This window comes from Propithecus coquereli, unplaced genomic scaffold (assembly GCF_000956105.1).
Source record: "Propithecus coquereli isolate 6110/MARCELLA unplaced genomic scaffold, Pcoq_1.0 Scaffold104, whole genome shotgun sequence".
NCBI classification, from domain to species: domain Eukaryota; kingdom Metazoa; phylum Chordata; class Mammalia; order Primates; family Indriidae; genus Propithecus; species Propithecus coquereli.
The window spans coordinates 4,395,068-4,412,395 of record NW_012134303.1 but is presented as its reverse complement, the minus strand read 5'-3'; the positions used below and the strand labels follow the sequence as shown (position 1 = coordinate 4,412,395).

Sequence of the window (17,328 nt, the reverse complement as noted above, 5' to 3'; positions counted from 1 at the left end):
GATAAAGGGCTGATAACTAGAATCTACTTAGAACTCCGGAAAATCAACGAGAAAAATAAACATGGTATTGAAATTTAGTTATATCAATGCTTGCAATTTAATGGGTTGGTTTTCTTCCACTGTTAGTTCCACATTATACAACAAACTGACATTAAATATAAATTTATAATGGAAATGACTGTATTTTTTGTTTTTTGCTAGATAATAACTGCAACGAAGGTGTTATGTTTTAGTATTTGCTTCTACTCTAGAAGGAAAAAAAATCATCCAATTTACATGCCTTCTGTGTGTTGCTGTAGTTTTATATTTTCTGTGGTATAAGTTACTTTATGAATCTTGTCAAAAATAGAATGGTATCAGATGACACATCTTACTTAAACCCCTAAACACATTCCTGGCTTCATTTGACTTACTCTGGGATTTCTCTAATGTCCCACATATCATCATGCTCTGCTCCTTCTGGAACCTCTTCTGGATTCCAGATGTCCCAGCTCTTTTCCTCACTGGTTTGAGGGATGACTGTAGAGAAAGGGAAGATAAAGCTGAAGCTGTTGCTTGTTTTCCTCCTCTAAATTGCTCCTGTTCTTCTTCACCCTCACTTTGGGATAACTCAAGTAAAACGTTCTCTATTTGTAATCACTAGATCTTTTTTTCTGTTCAAAACAAGCTAAATTTGTAACAACTGACTTTAAATAATTTTATCAATACAGAACAAATACATTGTAGAATTGTAATAACAGCTGTAGAAAATTTGGGAAAAACAGATAAACAAAAAGAAGAAAATAATCTACAATCCAACTGCCTGGAGATAATCAATGTTAACATTCTGGTGCTTCCAGTTTCTCTCTCCCCCCCCCACACCCCGCCTCTTTCTCTATATATATATGCAAAGAAATATTACACTTTTTTTTCAGAAACATAAATAAGGTCATATGTAAAAATATAACCAATCTGATTTGGATAGAAATATCTTGCATTGTGTTTTGCTATATAAAAAACCCTTTGATACCTTTTCCATGCAAACATGACATAATTCTTAAAACAATAATATCAATTAAAGAAACTGAGAGCAGTGGAGGCAATGATCATTTTGTAATCCAGTATTTTCCTCATGTAGACATGAGCTTTAAAGAGTATCTCTATCACTTGTCCTTTATGCAGAACTGAGCATGTGCTTGGGTTTCTACATGTCATCTTAAAATGTTTAAAAGTGATAGGCTCCAGTAGGCATGGAAAAACCGAGCTTACATTTGTTCTAACTATTGTGGCATCAAATGGAGACCAGCATTAAGTGCAGGGCATTACTGTGAGTCCTTTAAAGCATTCTCAGAAATGTACCTGATTGCCAGGTTCTCAATTCTGCCAATTCTTTTGAAATTATCTGCTTCTATCTAGCATGGGCTTTGTAAAGCCTAACTACAGATTTTTACAGAACATTTACATATGAATCATTACCCTCAGAATTTAGAGATTATTAGACCTACATTATCAGAAATACAGGCAGTACAGAAATACATCAAGTTTGAACTAGTCCTCCGCGGAGTGAATAGCTCTTGAATAAGGCAAATAGCCTCTTGAGTATGTACAGCAATAATAACTGAAATTTAAAAACCATCCTCAGACCTCATTTTAGCCATTATTTTAAACATTTTTCCAGATAAAATCTTTCACAATTAGCTAAATTGATGAATAAAATTCACTTCTTCTTCCTGCCCATCCTCTGGTTTAACAGTAATTGTGATCAATAGAAAGTCTTCTATATTTTTAAAGATTTATAAATGTTGAACTCTGTAAAAAATGTATAGACCAAAATGCTGGAAATACATAAAAAATTATTTATTCTAGTTTATTGGACCTGTGATTTTATAAGTAACCATATAAACTTTAATTTATAAGCATTTCAATGTAAGACAAAATTGTGTAGATTTTTACTGTTCTCTCCAAAAATCTATTGGGTCAGTCAGGGCAGGGACTCTTTCTGTTTTGATCTGCATCATTTTGATCATACTGCCTGATACATAATAGGCTCTCAATGAATATTTATTAAGGCCAGGTGTGGTGGCTCATGCCTGTAATCTCAGCACTTTGAGAGGGGCTGAGGTGGGAGGATCACTCGAAGCCAGAAGTTCAAGACCAGCCTGGGCAACATGGCAAAACCTCATCTCCACAAAAAAATTAAAAAATTAGCTGGGCGTGGTGGCACACACCTGTAGTCCTAGCTACTCAGGAAGCTGAGGTAGGAGGATTGCTTGAGCCCAAAAGTTCAAGGCTGCCGTGAGCTATGATCGTGTCACTGCATTCCAGCCCGGGTGACAGAGTGAGACCCCTCTCAAAAAATATTTATTGAATGAATTGATGAATGAATTCTATGAAATTGCCAGAATATAGGAGGCTGGGAGGTAAAGAAGCTAAGCATCTTGATAGATAGACCCTAAAAAATAAAAAGTTATCTGATCATACATGACTTTCATGATCTTCTATCTCAGAAAATATACCAAGGAATGGCGATAATCCTAGGTATGTTAATTTCCATTATTAAAAAAACTACTTACCTCCAGCAGTAGAGTAAAAACTTCTTTATATATAAATGGCTGTTTATCATTTACACAATTATTTTAGTTTTTCTTTTTTCTTTTTTATTCACTTTAATTGAAAAATAAGAACTATACATATTTATTATGTACAACATAACGTTTTGAAATATGTATATATTGTGGAATGGTTAAATCAAGCTAATTAACATACGTATTACTTCATACACTTATCAGTTATTTGTGATGAGAACACTTAAAATCTACTCTCTTAGCAACTTTCAAGTATACAATACATTGTTATTTAGTGCATCTTAACAAGTACTAGTGTTAGTTAGTATTACTCTCCCTGTAATTTTTCTGCCAAGGAAAAGATTATATTGATCTATACTGCTTTGTTACCTTTGAGCTCTTCTTTATTTGGTGGTCCAATATTCCCAGGGCCCATGGCTCCAAGACAAGATGGATAATTTGTCTGGAGGAGAAGAAAAAAAAATCCAACATTCTGTAATTACTGCTTGTATAATCTATATGACTAGTAATACTTTAAATTTGATAAGCTTTCCATCTACAAATCTCATAGAGCTTTCCAGTTCAATTACCCATCTTTGTTACACAACAGAGAGACAGATGTCACATATTATTTTGAATGTGCTTTCCTTGTTCTTTCAAAAAATATTTGGTTTAATAGACTCTAGGGCAGAATTGATCTTTAGTCAGACTAAATTCCCAGTTCTGGTTCAGTGAATCATGTATCCCTGGGGATGAGGAATGAGCCACATTCATCTCTATGAAGATCACAACCAAGTGTTAGTATAAAAGCGTCAATACTTTTGGGTTTTAAGTGTCTAGTTGTACTTAGATGGGAGATAGAAGCATGGGAAAGTAGAGGCTAAATATTTAGACTTCAAATGATCCATTCAAAAGCCCTGATAACTGCTTTTACTGCTTTTCACTATGGGTATAAAACACTATTCTGTCCCACCATCTCATGACACTGAACTAGTGGATTTAAACAGCAACTCCAAATTAATAGTGTCAAATACATGCTAAAGCATTTCAGTCTTTCTACAAGTTTATTTTGTCATCCTCTGCACAAGCATGTGCACCCCCACAGGACTGCCCCTGACTCACCAGTACATTTTTTCAACTAAGTATAACATATATTATATCATCAGTATAGTGGCACCACCTCATTGGTCCGTCTCAGGGATTTTTTGATATTTGAAGAAAATCCCAATTTCTTACTAATTGTTCTTGCTGATGTCAGACCCTGCAGATTCAACTTACTCCACTGCTGGTAGTCAAAAAATTCTTATCTCCTTGGATCTTGGCAGAATAGCACCTCTATCTCTCCTTTCTCAGGCACCCAACTTCATCTCCTAAGACTTCAGACATGTACAAAAGTTAGAATGTCCTGTTTGGGCAAAGGGAGTCATGTCTGTCCTTGAAAGCTGAAGGAACAGCTCACCTGGGTCTTTATTATGCTAAACTATTTCTACAGTTATAAATCAGAAATTAATCTACAATATCTCAACGGTGTCTGAGACAGTAACTATTCCCTTCCAAAAAAATGTTTCAAAAGTGCTATGTCTGTGGTAAAGGTGTTACAGGCATTTTTATGTGAAAATCCCAAGACAATATTCAGGACTTTTTTTTCTTTTTAATCACTAAGGTCATATAAATGTGTAGTGCTTTTCTTAAATTATTAATCATCAGAATACTACTAGTCAATCAGGGTAAAGCATTTCTCGGGGCCTTGAACTTGAGGGCCTCTTGTTTTGTTGAGTGCCTCCTTCCACAGAAAATTTAAATCAGTAGAAATAAAATATTGGACATTCCTGACAAAAATTGGTATGCTCTTCATGGACAGTAATGATTGGATCAGTATATCAGAGTTTCAATCTATTAACTCAATGAAAAGAAATGATTAAAAATAAAAATTTCAAGTGAAAAGATGGAATGGGATAATAAAAACACTAAAAACCATCTTGTAATTGTTTTCTATAAGAGCATCATTTGAGCCTTTACCATGAATCTACAGCCAATTATATGAACAATTTATCATTGCAATTCATGCAACTTTGTAATATATAATACAGTTAGAATATCCTTGCTACAATGTCTGTGAAGAATGGTGAACCTTATTTCCCATAGGCCTTAAGATCCCCTCGTGAGTTTGAAAAACTACAGATACACCGTTCCCAATCTTCCAGATTCTTAACAATTCATAAAGAAAAGGGATAGTGTAAATGAACCAATATGTATGCAACAGTTTTCTTGCTGCTTTCAGAGAGTGTATTTTTAAAAACAAATCACTCTTGTAATCATCCCTCAGTTCCCAAGATTAATATATGTTAAAAAATGAAAAGCAGTTTCTCTCCTGGAAAATTTAATAGTTCATCAGAAACATTAATTATTCTCCCACTGTTCTGATACTCTAATTCTATATCCTCTAATGATATCTGTACTGTGGTATCTGAATGACCAATTATCTCAAAATTGCTTATAACCTAGATATACAGAATCATACGTTATTATAGTAATTTTCCTTTATAAATTGTACAATTCAGTAAAATTATGTCAGTCTTTCTGTTCTCATAAGCACTCATCTTTCCTCCTAGAAACACCTCTAGATGCAAATAAATATCTCCAGCCATAAATCCCAAAGGGAACAAGCTTTGTAACCAGAGTAAATCCTTATCTCTGAATTTGTTCCAGTTACAAGTTCCCCTTCACTTTATTCAAGATCACTGTTTCTCAAATACTTAATATACTTTTTCCATATGTCATCACCCTCCCTTTCCCAGGGTGTAGGCTCCAGAAAATGATCATTCTGTTATTTCAAGTAAGGTAGCAAAAATGAACTTGCCTTCTGGACTTCATTGATAACATTGTTCCTATCGTTTTTCCTCCTGTGTCCTATTTATTACATATATTCAACACTGTTGTAAATGTCCTGATTTTCTTTATTTGTTTGGCCTCTAACTGATTCTTTTCCCTGATTAAAGCTTCCTGGTTTCTGATCCTGGGTCCAAGCCAACTCAGTTCCTCTCTTCTACAAATTTTATTTCCATTTCATGTCTTATTTAATTCTGCCCTGTTCCACCTAAGCTCTTCCTGGATGGTGCTAGCTCAATCCTGTGTCAATATGAGCCACTGAATTTGCTGCCTATTCAGAATATACTTATTTTTCCACATTATGGCAAAAAAGAATTTTGGAAGGAGTAAATTGATACGTATTTTCATGAAAGATGATTTATTCATGGTAAACTGGTTGTAATAACAAAACACTTCATTAAAATAAATTTACGCAAGTTAATATATTCTGTTAGGAGATTTTCGCCCCAAATTTTGTTTGTCTTATCATAGGCAGTCTGAGAGCCAAGGCTCACTGATATTTAAGGAGTAGGAGAATCGAGAGCAAGGAGTTATATAAAAGTGTTTTTGTTGTTTTGGGAATACTGGCAGTGACCTTGGAGTGGCCAAAGGTCAGTTCTACCAGAACTCTTCTACCAAAAATGAAGCCCATATTGTTGCTGCAAGCCTTACTGGCATTACCTGTCCTGACCCCAGTGCTACTCAACCAATTAGACTCCACAGCTTTATTTTGGCATGTATAGGGAATTTGATGGGCTGAAGCTAGTTTGTCCCATTATTTGGTTCAAAATATATTCTGTTCTGTTTTCATGTGCAGACAAATAAAAAAAAATAAGGGATTGGTACTTGTGGGTCCAATTAATACTGTATAATTGAAAATATTTGTCTTATGGAAATGTTGTCTAGGCTTAAACAGTCCTTTCTACCACTTTGCAATGGTTGTCAAGCATTCTTAGGCCATAAATATAAATGACAAACATTTTGAAATGTAGCTATTGCTACCATAGTTACAGAACTATTTTCCTATTCAGTGTTCAGGTGGTTTAGAAAAAATATAATTATGTTTGCTAGAAATGTATTAGAGGTTATACTCTCATGCATAATCAGCCTTGCAGCCTCCTGTGAATGTATCAGATGACACAGTCCTGCTCCCACAGTAAGGTGGGAACAAATTGTTCAAATACACTTTCACGATTTCCCATGAACAGAACGAATTTATCTATAAGTATATGGCCACCTGTCCAGAGTCAAAATCATCCTCTTCTCCAGGATTAATTAGCGCAGAGAGTGCTTCCAGAGCAGAAACTGAAGAAAGTGTCACAATTTCCAGATTTTTAGGTGCCGTAATTTCCATTTCCATATTTTCAGTTTCTGTATTTTCAGAATCCATATTCTAAGAAAGAAGATAATCAGAAAGAGATACTTTACTTTTAAGGTTTTTAAAGACATGAAAATTTTTTATTGTTATACCTCCCTTCTTTCTCAGGGTCACTCCATTGTCTCTTATCGTTCCTTGAAAATCCTTGTAAACTTCTTTAGATATACGTTTTTTTCCTAACTCACAGGCCTGGGGCAGCGAGCAAACTCAAGCATTCAGTTTGTTTTACTAAAACTTCATACCCAATCTAACAAGCATTTATTGAGCACCTACTATAGTGGTTCTTGGGTTTTAGTGTGCTTAAGAATCACTTGGGGAGTTGGTTAAAAATGCAGATTCTTAAGCCCTACCTCTAGAGGAAGTGTATATCAGTGTCATATAGATTATGTATCATTATTTTGGAACATATTATTTTAGACTATCTTTTGATCTGTCTCATGTATGCTGTTTAGGCTATATATTCCACTTAGTGAACTGAAAAAGATGTTGCTTGGTGGACATAACACCAAGGCCTTTGCTCATTTCACACTTCCACCTCAGGCAGACCTGCATCTTCTGCTTTATTTCAATTCTTAATTACCCTCGATGATGTCTTAGCACTTTGCCATTTGAGAACACTAACAGGTTCATTCATGTAGTTATACATGACTACATGTATAACTAAGAAAACTATAACTACCTATAATCCTACTATCTAGACATCAGTCTTTCAAATAATCTTTGTAGGCCAGGAGTGTTGGCTCATGCCTGTAATCTAGCACTTTGGGAGGCAGAGGTGGGAGGATCATTTGAGGCCAGGAGTTCAAGACCAGCCTGGGCAATAGTGAGACACTATCTCTACTAAAGATAAAAAAAAAAAAAAAATTAGCTGGCCATGGTGGTGCATGCCTGTAGTCCCAGCTACTTGGGAGGCTGAGGCAGGAGAATTGCTTGAGCACAGGAGTTTGAGGTTGCAGTGAGCTATGATGACGCCACTGCACTCTAGCCAAGACAACGGAGTGAGACCCTGTCTCAAAAAACAAAACAAAACAAACAACCAAATAATATTTGCAGTTATATTTGGAGTAGCAAATTCAGGATCTTTAAAAATCATGCAGGTGTCAGACTTTAGTGAATAATCTGAATAAAGATGTAGAATTAGGCCTATTTTTAGTGATTTGGGCATAAATATAATAGGAATTTTTTCCTACACTTCTGCTGATATTTTTTAAACATTATTTTATAAAATTAACTCACAGGAAACATCTATGTAGTACTTTTATTAAATGATCCATGAAAATTTTTCCATTGTGCCCAGAAGAGAAATACAAAGGGATTCTCAAATGTGTGCTGGTATAGCTACTTGTCAAAATCAATCTGCATGCAAATGGTGTTTTACAAATCTTCTGTTTTATTATGTTTTATCATTAGTTTGACTTTCTTTTCTAAATAGAAAACTGATCCTAGTATCTGTTGAAGATGTCAAGGGTAAGAAACTAATCTAAATTGCACAGAGGCAGTATATCATAGTGGTTAAAAGTAAGGGCTCTGGAGTCACATTGCTTGGATTTGTATCCATTATTTATTTTCTTAGCTCTCTGACTTTGGGCACATTATTTAAACTCTCTATACCTAATTTTCTTTGTCTGTAAAATGGGGATAATAATAGTATATATCTCTTAGTGTTGTTATAAGGATTAAGTAGCTTAATACACATAAAAGACCTTGGAACAGTGCCTGGCACATAGTAAGCACTCAACATATGTTGGCTATTATTAGTTCTTTGAAAGTTCAATTTTTCTGGGTATGACTGTCATGTCTAATAATGATGTGAAATAAGTTAATGATAAAACTCATTACTTTGGAAACTCATTAAATTGGAAAAAGTGGAATAAAAGGTGATAAAACAATCTTCTCTCACAGTGTGGTCTGGTAGACTGCTATGGAAATGAATAATTGACACAAATTAAACAAAGAAGCTCTTGTTTATATTTTAAAATTCCTAGTTGATTATGTGCTCATTAAATATTTACCTAACATTAAAAGCAGAAAGTTTATTGTAACATTTTCTACCTTTGACGGTGAAAGGTAAAATGCATCCAGATATCAGATACGATGATATAATTAGTATTTTGAATTGAGACTGTACAAATGAGACATTTAAGAAACAAACATAGCAGAAATTGTCTATGATGCCAGCATTACCTACTTTACAAAATTGTTGTGATGGTCAAATTATGCAAGGTAGGCAAAGGAGTTTGCTAAAATATGAAAAGCTATATAAAATGTCATTATTATCTGGCACATAGTGCCAACACCCGCAGATATTTTGATCATCAGGCTTGTGAGAGCTCAATGGTGGGCTGGTCAAAGGAGAATTAACTGGGACCAGTAAAGCTAACCTATAAAAAGGTATTTAGAAGTCCCAAATATAGTGTCTGAGGTAGTAATCAGAATTGTAATTCATATGGTCTTGTTTGCTTGGCTGGGACATGGAAGCAGGAGTTTCTGGATATTAGCAGTGCTTCAGGACAGAAAGGTTGAAGTCATGGTTATAGGGAAATCTATTTAGGGTAAAGTAGGACCCTGGCCCATAGGTGAAGAGTATAAGAGGCGGGGTCCAGTTCTTAAGGATTGTGGGGGAGTTGGCAGCTAGATGAAGGTTCAGAAGAGGGCAGGGCTCAAAGTTCCAGCTGGAAAAGAGAAAACGAACCAGGCATTGCATCAGCAGCTTTCTCATGTCACCTGGGCACGCACAGGGGATGTTATGAAGGAAGGTTTTGGTTCATTGGGTACACTGGATACTGGATTTAGGAAAAATAAATTAATTCTAAATCCCTACCAGTTAGCTGGGAAGGAATTCTGGCCTGGTTTTCAATAAGTGAGAAGCAGGGCAGTGTGGGCAGAGTGAAGCTATACCTATAGACTGAACATCTTCAATAACTGGAGCTGGCACATAATAGTTGATGCATACTGAACGAAGCATGATTAAATTCATATGAATATTGTATTTCAAAATAGCCCCTTGGAAGGTTATAGATTGATGTAAATTATGCTATCAATGCTCAAAATATTTTGGAATTGCCTTCACGTGCATCACCAAGAAAATACATATCATTATGGTATCATTCAGTTTGATTACACATCAAATTTGTCTCCAAGAGATTTCTAGATATATCTAGACATCACAACTACTTTCAACATATGAAGATTTGCTTTCTTAAGGATATTCAAAAGAATGTGCTACAGGCCTCAAGGTGATTCTAAAAGAGTAGTTTCAAAAGTAATATGATTAATAGCAACATCATTAGAATAAGTAGGCAGCTTCCAAAAGTGGCTACTTTGAAGGTGTTGCCACTCCTTGGGATGTATATGTTTGTGTTTCTTAAACAAATCATTCACAATAATTCTTAGTAACACTTTTTATATCTGAAGCATATTAGGCATTTGACTTCTTAAAGTCCAACTGAACTTCTAAATTATGCTGTCATAAAATGGCATAGATTTGCACTATAGCTAAATTGGAGTAGAAATATGATCATAAAATTAGCACCTTAGCAAAAATAATTTTTATCATATCAAATGAAATAATGATCTGCAAACACCAATTAATAAATCATGACAAGTTTGTTGATGTTGTATTTTGAGAAACAAAAGAATCACAAATATCTTGCGAATAACTAATTAAAAGGTTCAAAGTATCAAAAGAGAAAAACAATCAGGTGAATTTTTGGAAAAAACATTCTAAATTTGATGAAAATGAAGATTCTACTAGCTTTTTCAGAAGTCTAACACATTAAGAACAATTTATTAAACTCTGATAAAAATATTAAAGCTCATTTGACACAAACATCACATCTGAAAAACTAAAGCAAGATTCCTTTTTATGAACTATGCAATGTTAGTTTGTAGAGCTATCTTTAATTTATAAATTTGACATGCATTTAAGTTTATATTGAGTCTGGCAATCGAGGTCCTTCAGGATATAGCTCCAACCTAATTTTCTGCCCTTCTCTCCTATCATTCTCCTATATGTGTTCTATATTCTGTTAAAAACTAAACTGCTTATTAAACATACCTTATAATTCCCTGCCTTTGTGTCTTGGAGTATATTCTTCCTTTTGCCCAGATTACTTGGGTAGTACAGTGTAGTGATTTAAAAAAAAAAAAAAAGATTCTGGAGCCATACTGCCTCTGTTTGAATCTGGCACTGCCACTTAAAAAGGCCAAGAATAAATTTAAACTGAGGAAAATTTAAGAGTTTCCGTTAAAACAAAATATATTGCTAAATCTTGTATTTGAGATTTGGTTATTTAGACAATAAATTTTCTAGGCCCTTTGTTTTTCTATCGCTCTCTTTTGCTTGGCCAATGCCAATGGCAGCATTTTCCAGAGAGCCTTTGATTTTCCCACATCAACCTGAGTTGTGAATTGTGCTGCTATAAACATTTGAGCGCAAGTGTCTTTTTTATAAAATGTCTTTTTTTCCCCTTTCAGTAAATACCTAGTAGTGGGATATAGACTAATGGCCAAGAAACATATGAAAAAAATGCTCAATGTCTCTAATCATCAGGGAAATGCAAATCAAAAGCACAATGAGATATCACTTCCCTCCAGTGAGAATGGCTCTTATCAAAAGGTCCCAAAATAACAGATGCTGGCATGGATGCAGAGAGAAAGGAACACTTACACACTGTTGGTGGGACTGCAAACTAGTACAACCTCTAAGGAAAGTAGTATGGAGGTTTTCACAGATAGAGGTGTGATTGGAGGATCAATCTTGGTACTAGCCACAGTGAGCTAAAGTGACGGACACTCCAGAACCAGGTCATTACCAAAACACGGGAGCCAAAAAAAGGAACCAAAAAAAGTTCAACCAGGGGTAGCTCCAGAACCATGGCACGAAGCAGTATTGGTAACTTTGGGATCAAGTCAGACTCTGGTTGTAAAGCTGGGATCATGCTTTCTGTTTTGTTTGCCTCCATCCACAGTGTCAATAAGGTTGGCTCTTTGACTTTAACCAATTGGAGAAGAGTCTAGGTTAAATTAGTGAAAACTCTGAATTACAGACTATTCAAAAAGAAATACTAGGTAATTATCCAAAGGGGAAAAAAAAAGACATTTTATAAAAAAGACACTTGTACTCTAATGTTTATAGCAGCACAATTCACAATTGCAAAGATGTGGAAACAACCCAAGTGCCCATCAATACATGAGTGAATTAATAAAATGTGGTATATGTATACCATGGAGTACTACTCAGCCATAAAAAAGGGCAATCTAGTATCTTTTGTAACAACCTGGATGGAACTGAATGGAGACCATTCTTCTGAGTGAAGTGCCATGAGAATGGAAAAACAAACACCACATGTACTGAATACTAAATTGGAACTAATCAATCAACACTTACGTGCACATATGGAAGTAAAACTCAACAGAAATCAAGTAGGTGGGAGGGGGGAGGAGGGGATGGATAAATTCACACCTAACAGGTACAATGCACACTATCTGGGTGAAGGGCACACTTACAACTTTGAATCAAATTGTACAAAAGCAAATTTTGTAACCAAAACATGTGTACTCCTGAAATTTAAAAAAAGAATATTTGAAAGTTCAAATACCAATCTCAGACAAATTTTAAATCTGCTTTTTGCCTTCTTACTGTGACTCCCTTATCTTTAAATGATAAATCAAGATTCATCAAAAAAAGAAATGATATTATATTAATTCAAGTATATATGGTAAATAAAATCAAGGCAATAAAGAATCAGCAAACAGTATCCTCTTGGAACTTGTTTAAGTAAATAGATAAAACATATCCCTAAAATATTGACTGTTGAATAATTTCAAAGTATTCAAAATCCATTTATTCTCTAAATAAATTTGGCATTTCTTCTGCAACTTTATTTACGTGGTGCCTTATTTAGCAATTCCTGCATTAAAATTCTTCTGAGAACACAAAAGTAAACATCATCTCTGCCTATGTCTGAAATAAATTATAATATACTGGCTAATTGATTTCCTTTTTATATTTTTTGACAACGATACTCATCAATGATTCCCCACCTACTAAAAATAGTTCATTTGGAGCATGTCTTTACAATACCAAGAATAGTTTCCTTTTTTAGGTCTCTAACTTTCACTGCCATCAATGTATCAACTTTTAAGTTACTATGGGAAATTAGAGTTTTTGTTCCAAATTTAAAATATATTTAATGGAAGATGCTTTTTGAAAGTACCTGGACTCTGTAATAAATGAAAAGGTCAATAAATTAATTATTGATTATTAAATCTCTTTTGATTTAATATTTCCTCTATTTATTTTAGCCGCTTATTTATAAGGAGTTTCTAACATCCCAATCCTTCTTGAAAAGTGAGGCTTTTTTGTATTCTTTTTTAAAGTGAGTTTTTATATGGAGAGGCAAATCCTTAGTTTCTTACAGAACTCATTCTGAGCTTCAAATGCATTACACATTTCAGACAAACTTAATACACTTATTAAGTGATACACTTATTAAGACAAACTTAATACACTTATTAATATTACTTGTCAATAATTTTTCTCCTTGTTTCTTTATCTCAGTCTCGTACTCCAGCTGTATCTAAAAAGAAGTTGAGGTGGCAAACTTTCTTTCGATACCGTGAAATTTTCTCCCCGAGTCCTATTTTCTTCATTTCTTCAGGAAATGGTCTCATTCTGAATCTTTATCACAACAGGAAACTCTTAGGAGAAACAACTCCCATGTCTCTGGTCAAACTCGGTTCTCTCGCCTTACTCGGATTTAATTTTTTAAACACAGGTCCTCACGTTTTGACAGGTACAGTCAAATAACATACTTACCTTCCCCATGAGCCCTTGGTAAGTAGCAGGTTTTGTAGGTACAAGTATTCTCTGCACTCTACACCTCAGTTCACTAAGTGGGGCTATGCCCGCCTCCCACTCCTCAGTGGATCTGCCCAAGCTCGGCTGCAACCCTCAGGCCACAGTGTTCGAGTTCTCATACAAACGACATTGTTCATGTAGCGAGTGGCAGGGGCCATTTTTTTCAATATGAACGTGTTTTTACCCGCCTCCTCCAATATCTACTAACCAAGGAATGCTGGTCCAGGATCAACCATGCCTGTCCATATAAAGCAGAAGGTACAGACAGTGGCTGCCGCTCCAACTTGGAGCACCCAGATCTACCTACAAGGAAACATGGCTTATGTACACGTTCAGAGTCGTTATTTTGTTTTGTTTTGTTTTGTTTTGTTTTGAGACAGAGTCTCACTGTGTTGCCCGGGCTAGAGTGCCGTGGTGTCATCCTAGCTCACAGCAACCTCAAACTCCTGGGCTCAAGCGATCCTCCTGCCTCAGCCTCCCGAGTAGCTGGGACTACAGGCATGCGCCACCATGCCCGGCTAATATTTTTCTATATATTTTTAGTTGTCCGATTAATTTCTTTCTATTTAAAGTAGAGACGGGGTCTCGCTCTTGCTCAGAGCTGGCCCCTAACTCCTGAGCTCAAACGATCCGCCCGCCTCGGCCTCTCAGAGAGCTGGGATTACAGGCGTGAGCCACCGCGCCCGGCCCAAAGTCGTTATTTTTAAAGGGAAGGGAGACCCATTAAATGTGTGTGAGTGTTGAGAGAGGGGCCAGCTGGGAAACCTTTGGATGTTCATTTTGGCCTTCTGACAGTCGAACAGCACCCATCCCTTGTATGCTACCCCATCTCTCACTCACATCTGAGAGATTAAGTTTTGTTAAAGCAGCGTCCTCTTTCTAGCGTCTAGGGTAGCAGGATTTAGGGAACGGGTCTCCTCTACCTTGAGAAACTTGTGGCTTTTGGGGGTATCTTTCGTGTGGAGTTTTCCCTAGTTTCTCTGATAGCCACGGCATGTGAGGACCCCGTCTTTCCCCTCCTGAGGTTCAGGTTTCCTCACCTTGGTCAGTTTTCGGGTCTCTGGAAAGGCTCTGAAAATAGACTTGAGGAGAGCTCCGCGTCTCCCTGTTGCCTGGGTAACAACTTTGTTTCCCCCCCCCTCCCAATCTCCGGGTTCCCGCTTGACTTTCCTGGCCAATCATAGAAGAGTCTCCTTTGAAGCCACACCAGAATCAACCAATCAGAGCATGTCCCGGTCGGGTCAACGGCCGCCCTTTCTAGTTAACTAGGTCGACCCCATTTAAGCTTCTGTCTTGGTTAGCGTCACTGTAGCGGGACCCTGCCCACCGAAGAGACCGGTTCTTTCCGGCTCGAGTAGGTCCAGACACGCCCCTCTAGTGGCTGCGAAGTCCAGGAGGCCTGCACATTTACTTTGGGGCTTCCGACAGCAAGCGGCGGCAGCTGCCAGCCAGGTAAGTTTTCAAGGTTTTCGTTTGTCGGGGTCGTCAGCAGGCTTTACTCTCCTTTACGCTTTTCCGGCTCGGGAATTTCAGATCTGAGGACTCCATCTCCCGCTTATACGGTGCGGCGGAGGCGGAAGGGTAGGGTCGGTGGGCCGGTGTTGAGGAGGTTTTCCTATGGCTTTCCACGCACTCTTCCCGCCCTCCCCGCCCCTGTCCCCTTCCCCCAACTGTCCCCCGCCCCGCTACAGAAACACCTGTTATGCTTCTGTCCGGCTTGGGCATACCTCCGTGCGTGTGTGTGTGTGTGTGTGTGTGTGTGTGGTGTGCGCGCGCGCGCGCGCGCGTGTAGGTTGGGATTGCGCTTTTCATTCTCTGCTGTGGGCAAGCCTTCCGGCCCTAAGCCCCAGGGAGAGCCACGCCGCTCCCGTGTAGCACAGGCTGGAGCTACGCGTCGCTCCCACTTCAGGGAAAATCTCGGGGACGGTGTCCTGTTTTTCCCGCCTTGGAGTGGAGAAACGCAGGCGCGCCGCCCGCTTGCCACTGCTAGGGAATCTGGGTGTCTTCACTTCACGGAGAGGTAGAGTTGTGATTCTAGTTTGCCATGAATTCTGTGGTTTGGTTTTAAACAAAGGGGCGGTGGAAAGGATGGCATAATAAATATTTCGAGTATTTGGGACTCATTAGCCATGATCAATGGTAGGACCGCACATACATTATTTGAGTGTTGTAAGCAAGAAGAGATAGGATGGTTTTAATGAATGGTTACTTTTGGTGATTCAGGGATTGGAATTCGGTTATGAATGAACTATTCTACTTACCTTCTTTCTGCTACCATGCTTTTCTTAACTTCCACCCATCTGGCAGAAGGGATATTGAAGTTTGAGTAATTTTTCAATTCTACTTGTTATTATCCACAGTAAACAAAAAATGGGGGTAGAATATTTAAGTTATTGGCTAAAGTAACGTTATTGGCCAAATTACCTATACCATAATTCCCTTTGTTACTGTGCATGATCAGAGTTTCAGTGTTTTGTTAATTCTCTCGATACTTGTGGAGCTTAAATTGTGTGTATTATGCCATCTCCATTTTCTTGCTGGTTTTTTTCTTATTTTTATTCTACCTCATTGTGCATTGTTCTAAGTCTATAATGCTCAGCCAGTGTTTTTCAGACTCTTACTGCGACTCCTAGTAAGAAATACATTTTATATTGTGACCCAGTACACACATACACAACATATAACTGCTACTGTTTTGCAGAAACAATACTACCTGCAATGTACTCTTGATACTTTCCATTTTATTTTTTAAATTGTATACCACAAGTCCCTAATAAATTGTCACTAGACCTTTAGTTTTCAGACTAAAGGAAATTTATTAGGGAATTTATTAAAAATGCAGATTGCCCTAGCTCACTCCAGAAGTTGGTTCTGTGGATCTGTGTGGGACCCAGGAAGGTGTGCGATACAGCATATATGAAGTGCTTGGTACAGTGCCAGATGCACAGGTGTTTAATGAATATTACTTTCCTTCTTGGGGAACAAATGTTGTTTATCTTTAGAGATATAATCACCTCTTCAAGGTTTTGCCTGCCCCATTGCTAAGCACTGTTTTCCCCAGGTTGAGGAGGTAGAGAGATAGAGAATGGGTCCAGGATTTGAGATGAATCGTTGAGCACTTGGCTTCTCTGGAGAATGTTAGAAATATAGAAACTTAGAGGTTGAGAAACATAAAGATTAGAGAGGTTCAGTGACTTGCCCAGGGTCATGCTATCAGTGAATGGATCTCAGGGAATAGAATTCACTTCATTAGGTCTAATTTTCTTGTCTCTTCTGCCTTGATAGCAGGTGGGATCTAGAGGCAGAAAGAAGTTGAAACAGAAAGAGAGCTTCCCTGACTTGCCTGTCCCAGAACAGAGGCAACTGAATTTGACTGCTAGTCTGGTTTTAAAGTAATGAAACTTGAGAGATCTAAAAGATTAAAAAAACACACCCAAAAGTTTCTGTGGGTTTATAGCTATGAAAAAGGGATACAGTTTAGCTAATTCTTTTATAAAATATAGTGTAACTATTTAAAACACTGATTAAGTAATTTATTAAAGCAGCATTGAAAGAAATTAAAGATGAAAATTCTCACTCAATTCTACTACCGTAGTATAACTGAAAGTTCTGTTCCCCTTCTATCTTTATCCATATATACCCGTAGTTTTACATGATTATGATCCTTGTTTATACTT

General features: G+C 37.0%; 1 protein-coding gene across 1 annotated transcript in view; it reads right to left on the bottom strand.

Moving 5' to 3' along the window:
• Positions 1-13,651, bottom strand: part of PIH1D3 (PIH1 domain containing 3) — a 40,090-nt gene extending 26,439 nt beyond the window's left edge. Inside the window, exons 1-4 of the mRNA XM_012645078.1 lie at positions 13,610-13,651; positions 6,649-6,804; positions 2,934-3,006; positions 414-519 (exon numbers count right to left, since the gene is read on the bottom strand). Coding sequence (XP_012500532.1) covers positions 414-519; positions 2,934-3,006; positions 6,649-6,804; positions 13,610-13,618 — 344 coding nt within the window. The 5' untranslated portion in view covers positions 13,619-13,651. The remainder of the gene's footprint in view (positions 1-413; positions 520-2,933; positions 3,007-6,648; positions 6,805-13,609) is intronic.
• Positions 13,652-17,328: the final 3,677 nt, after the last annotated feature.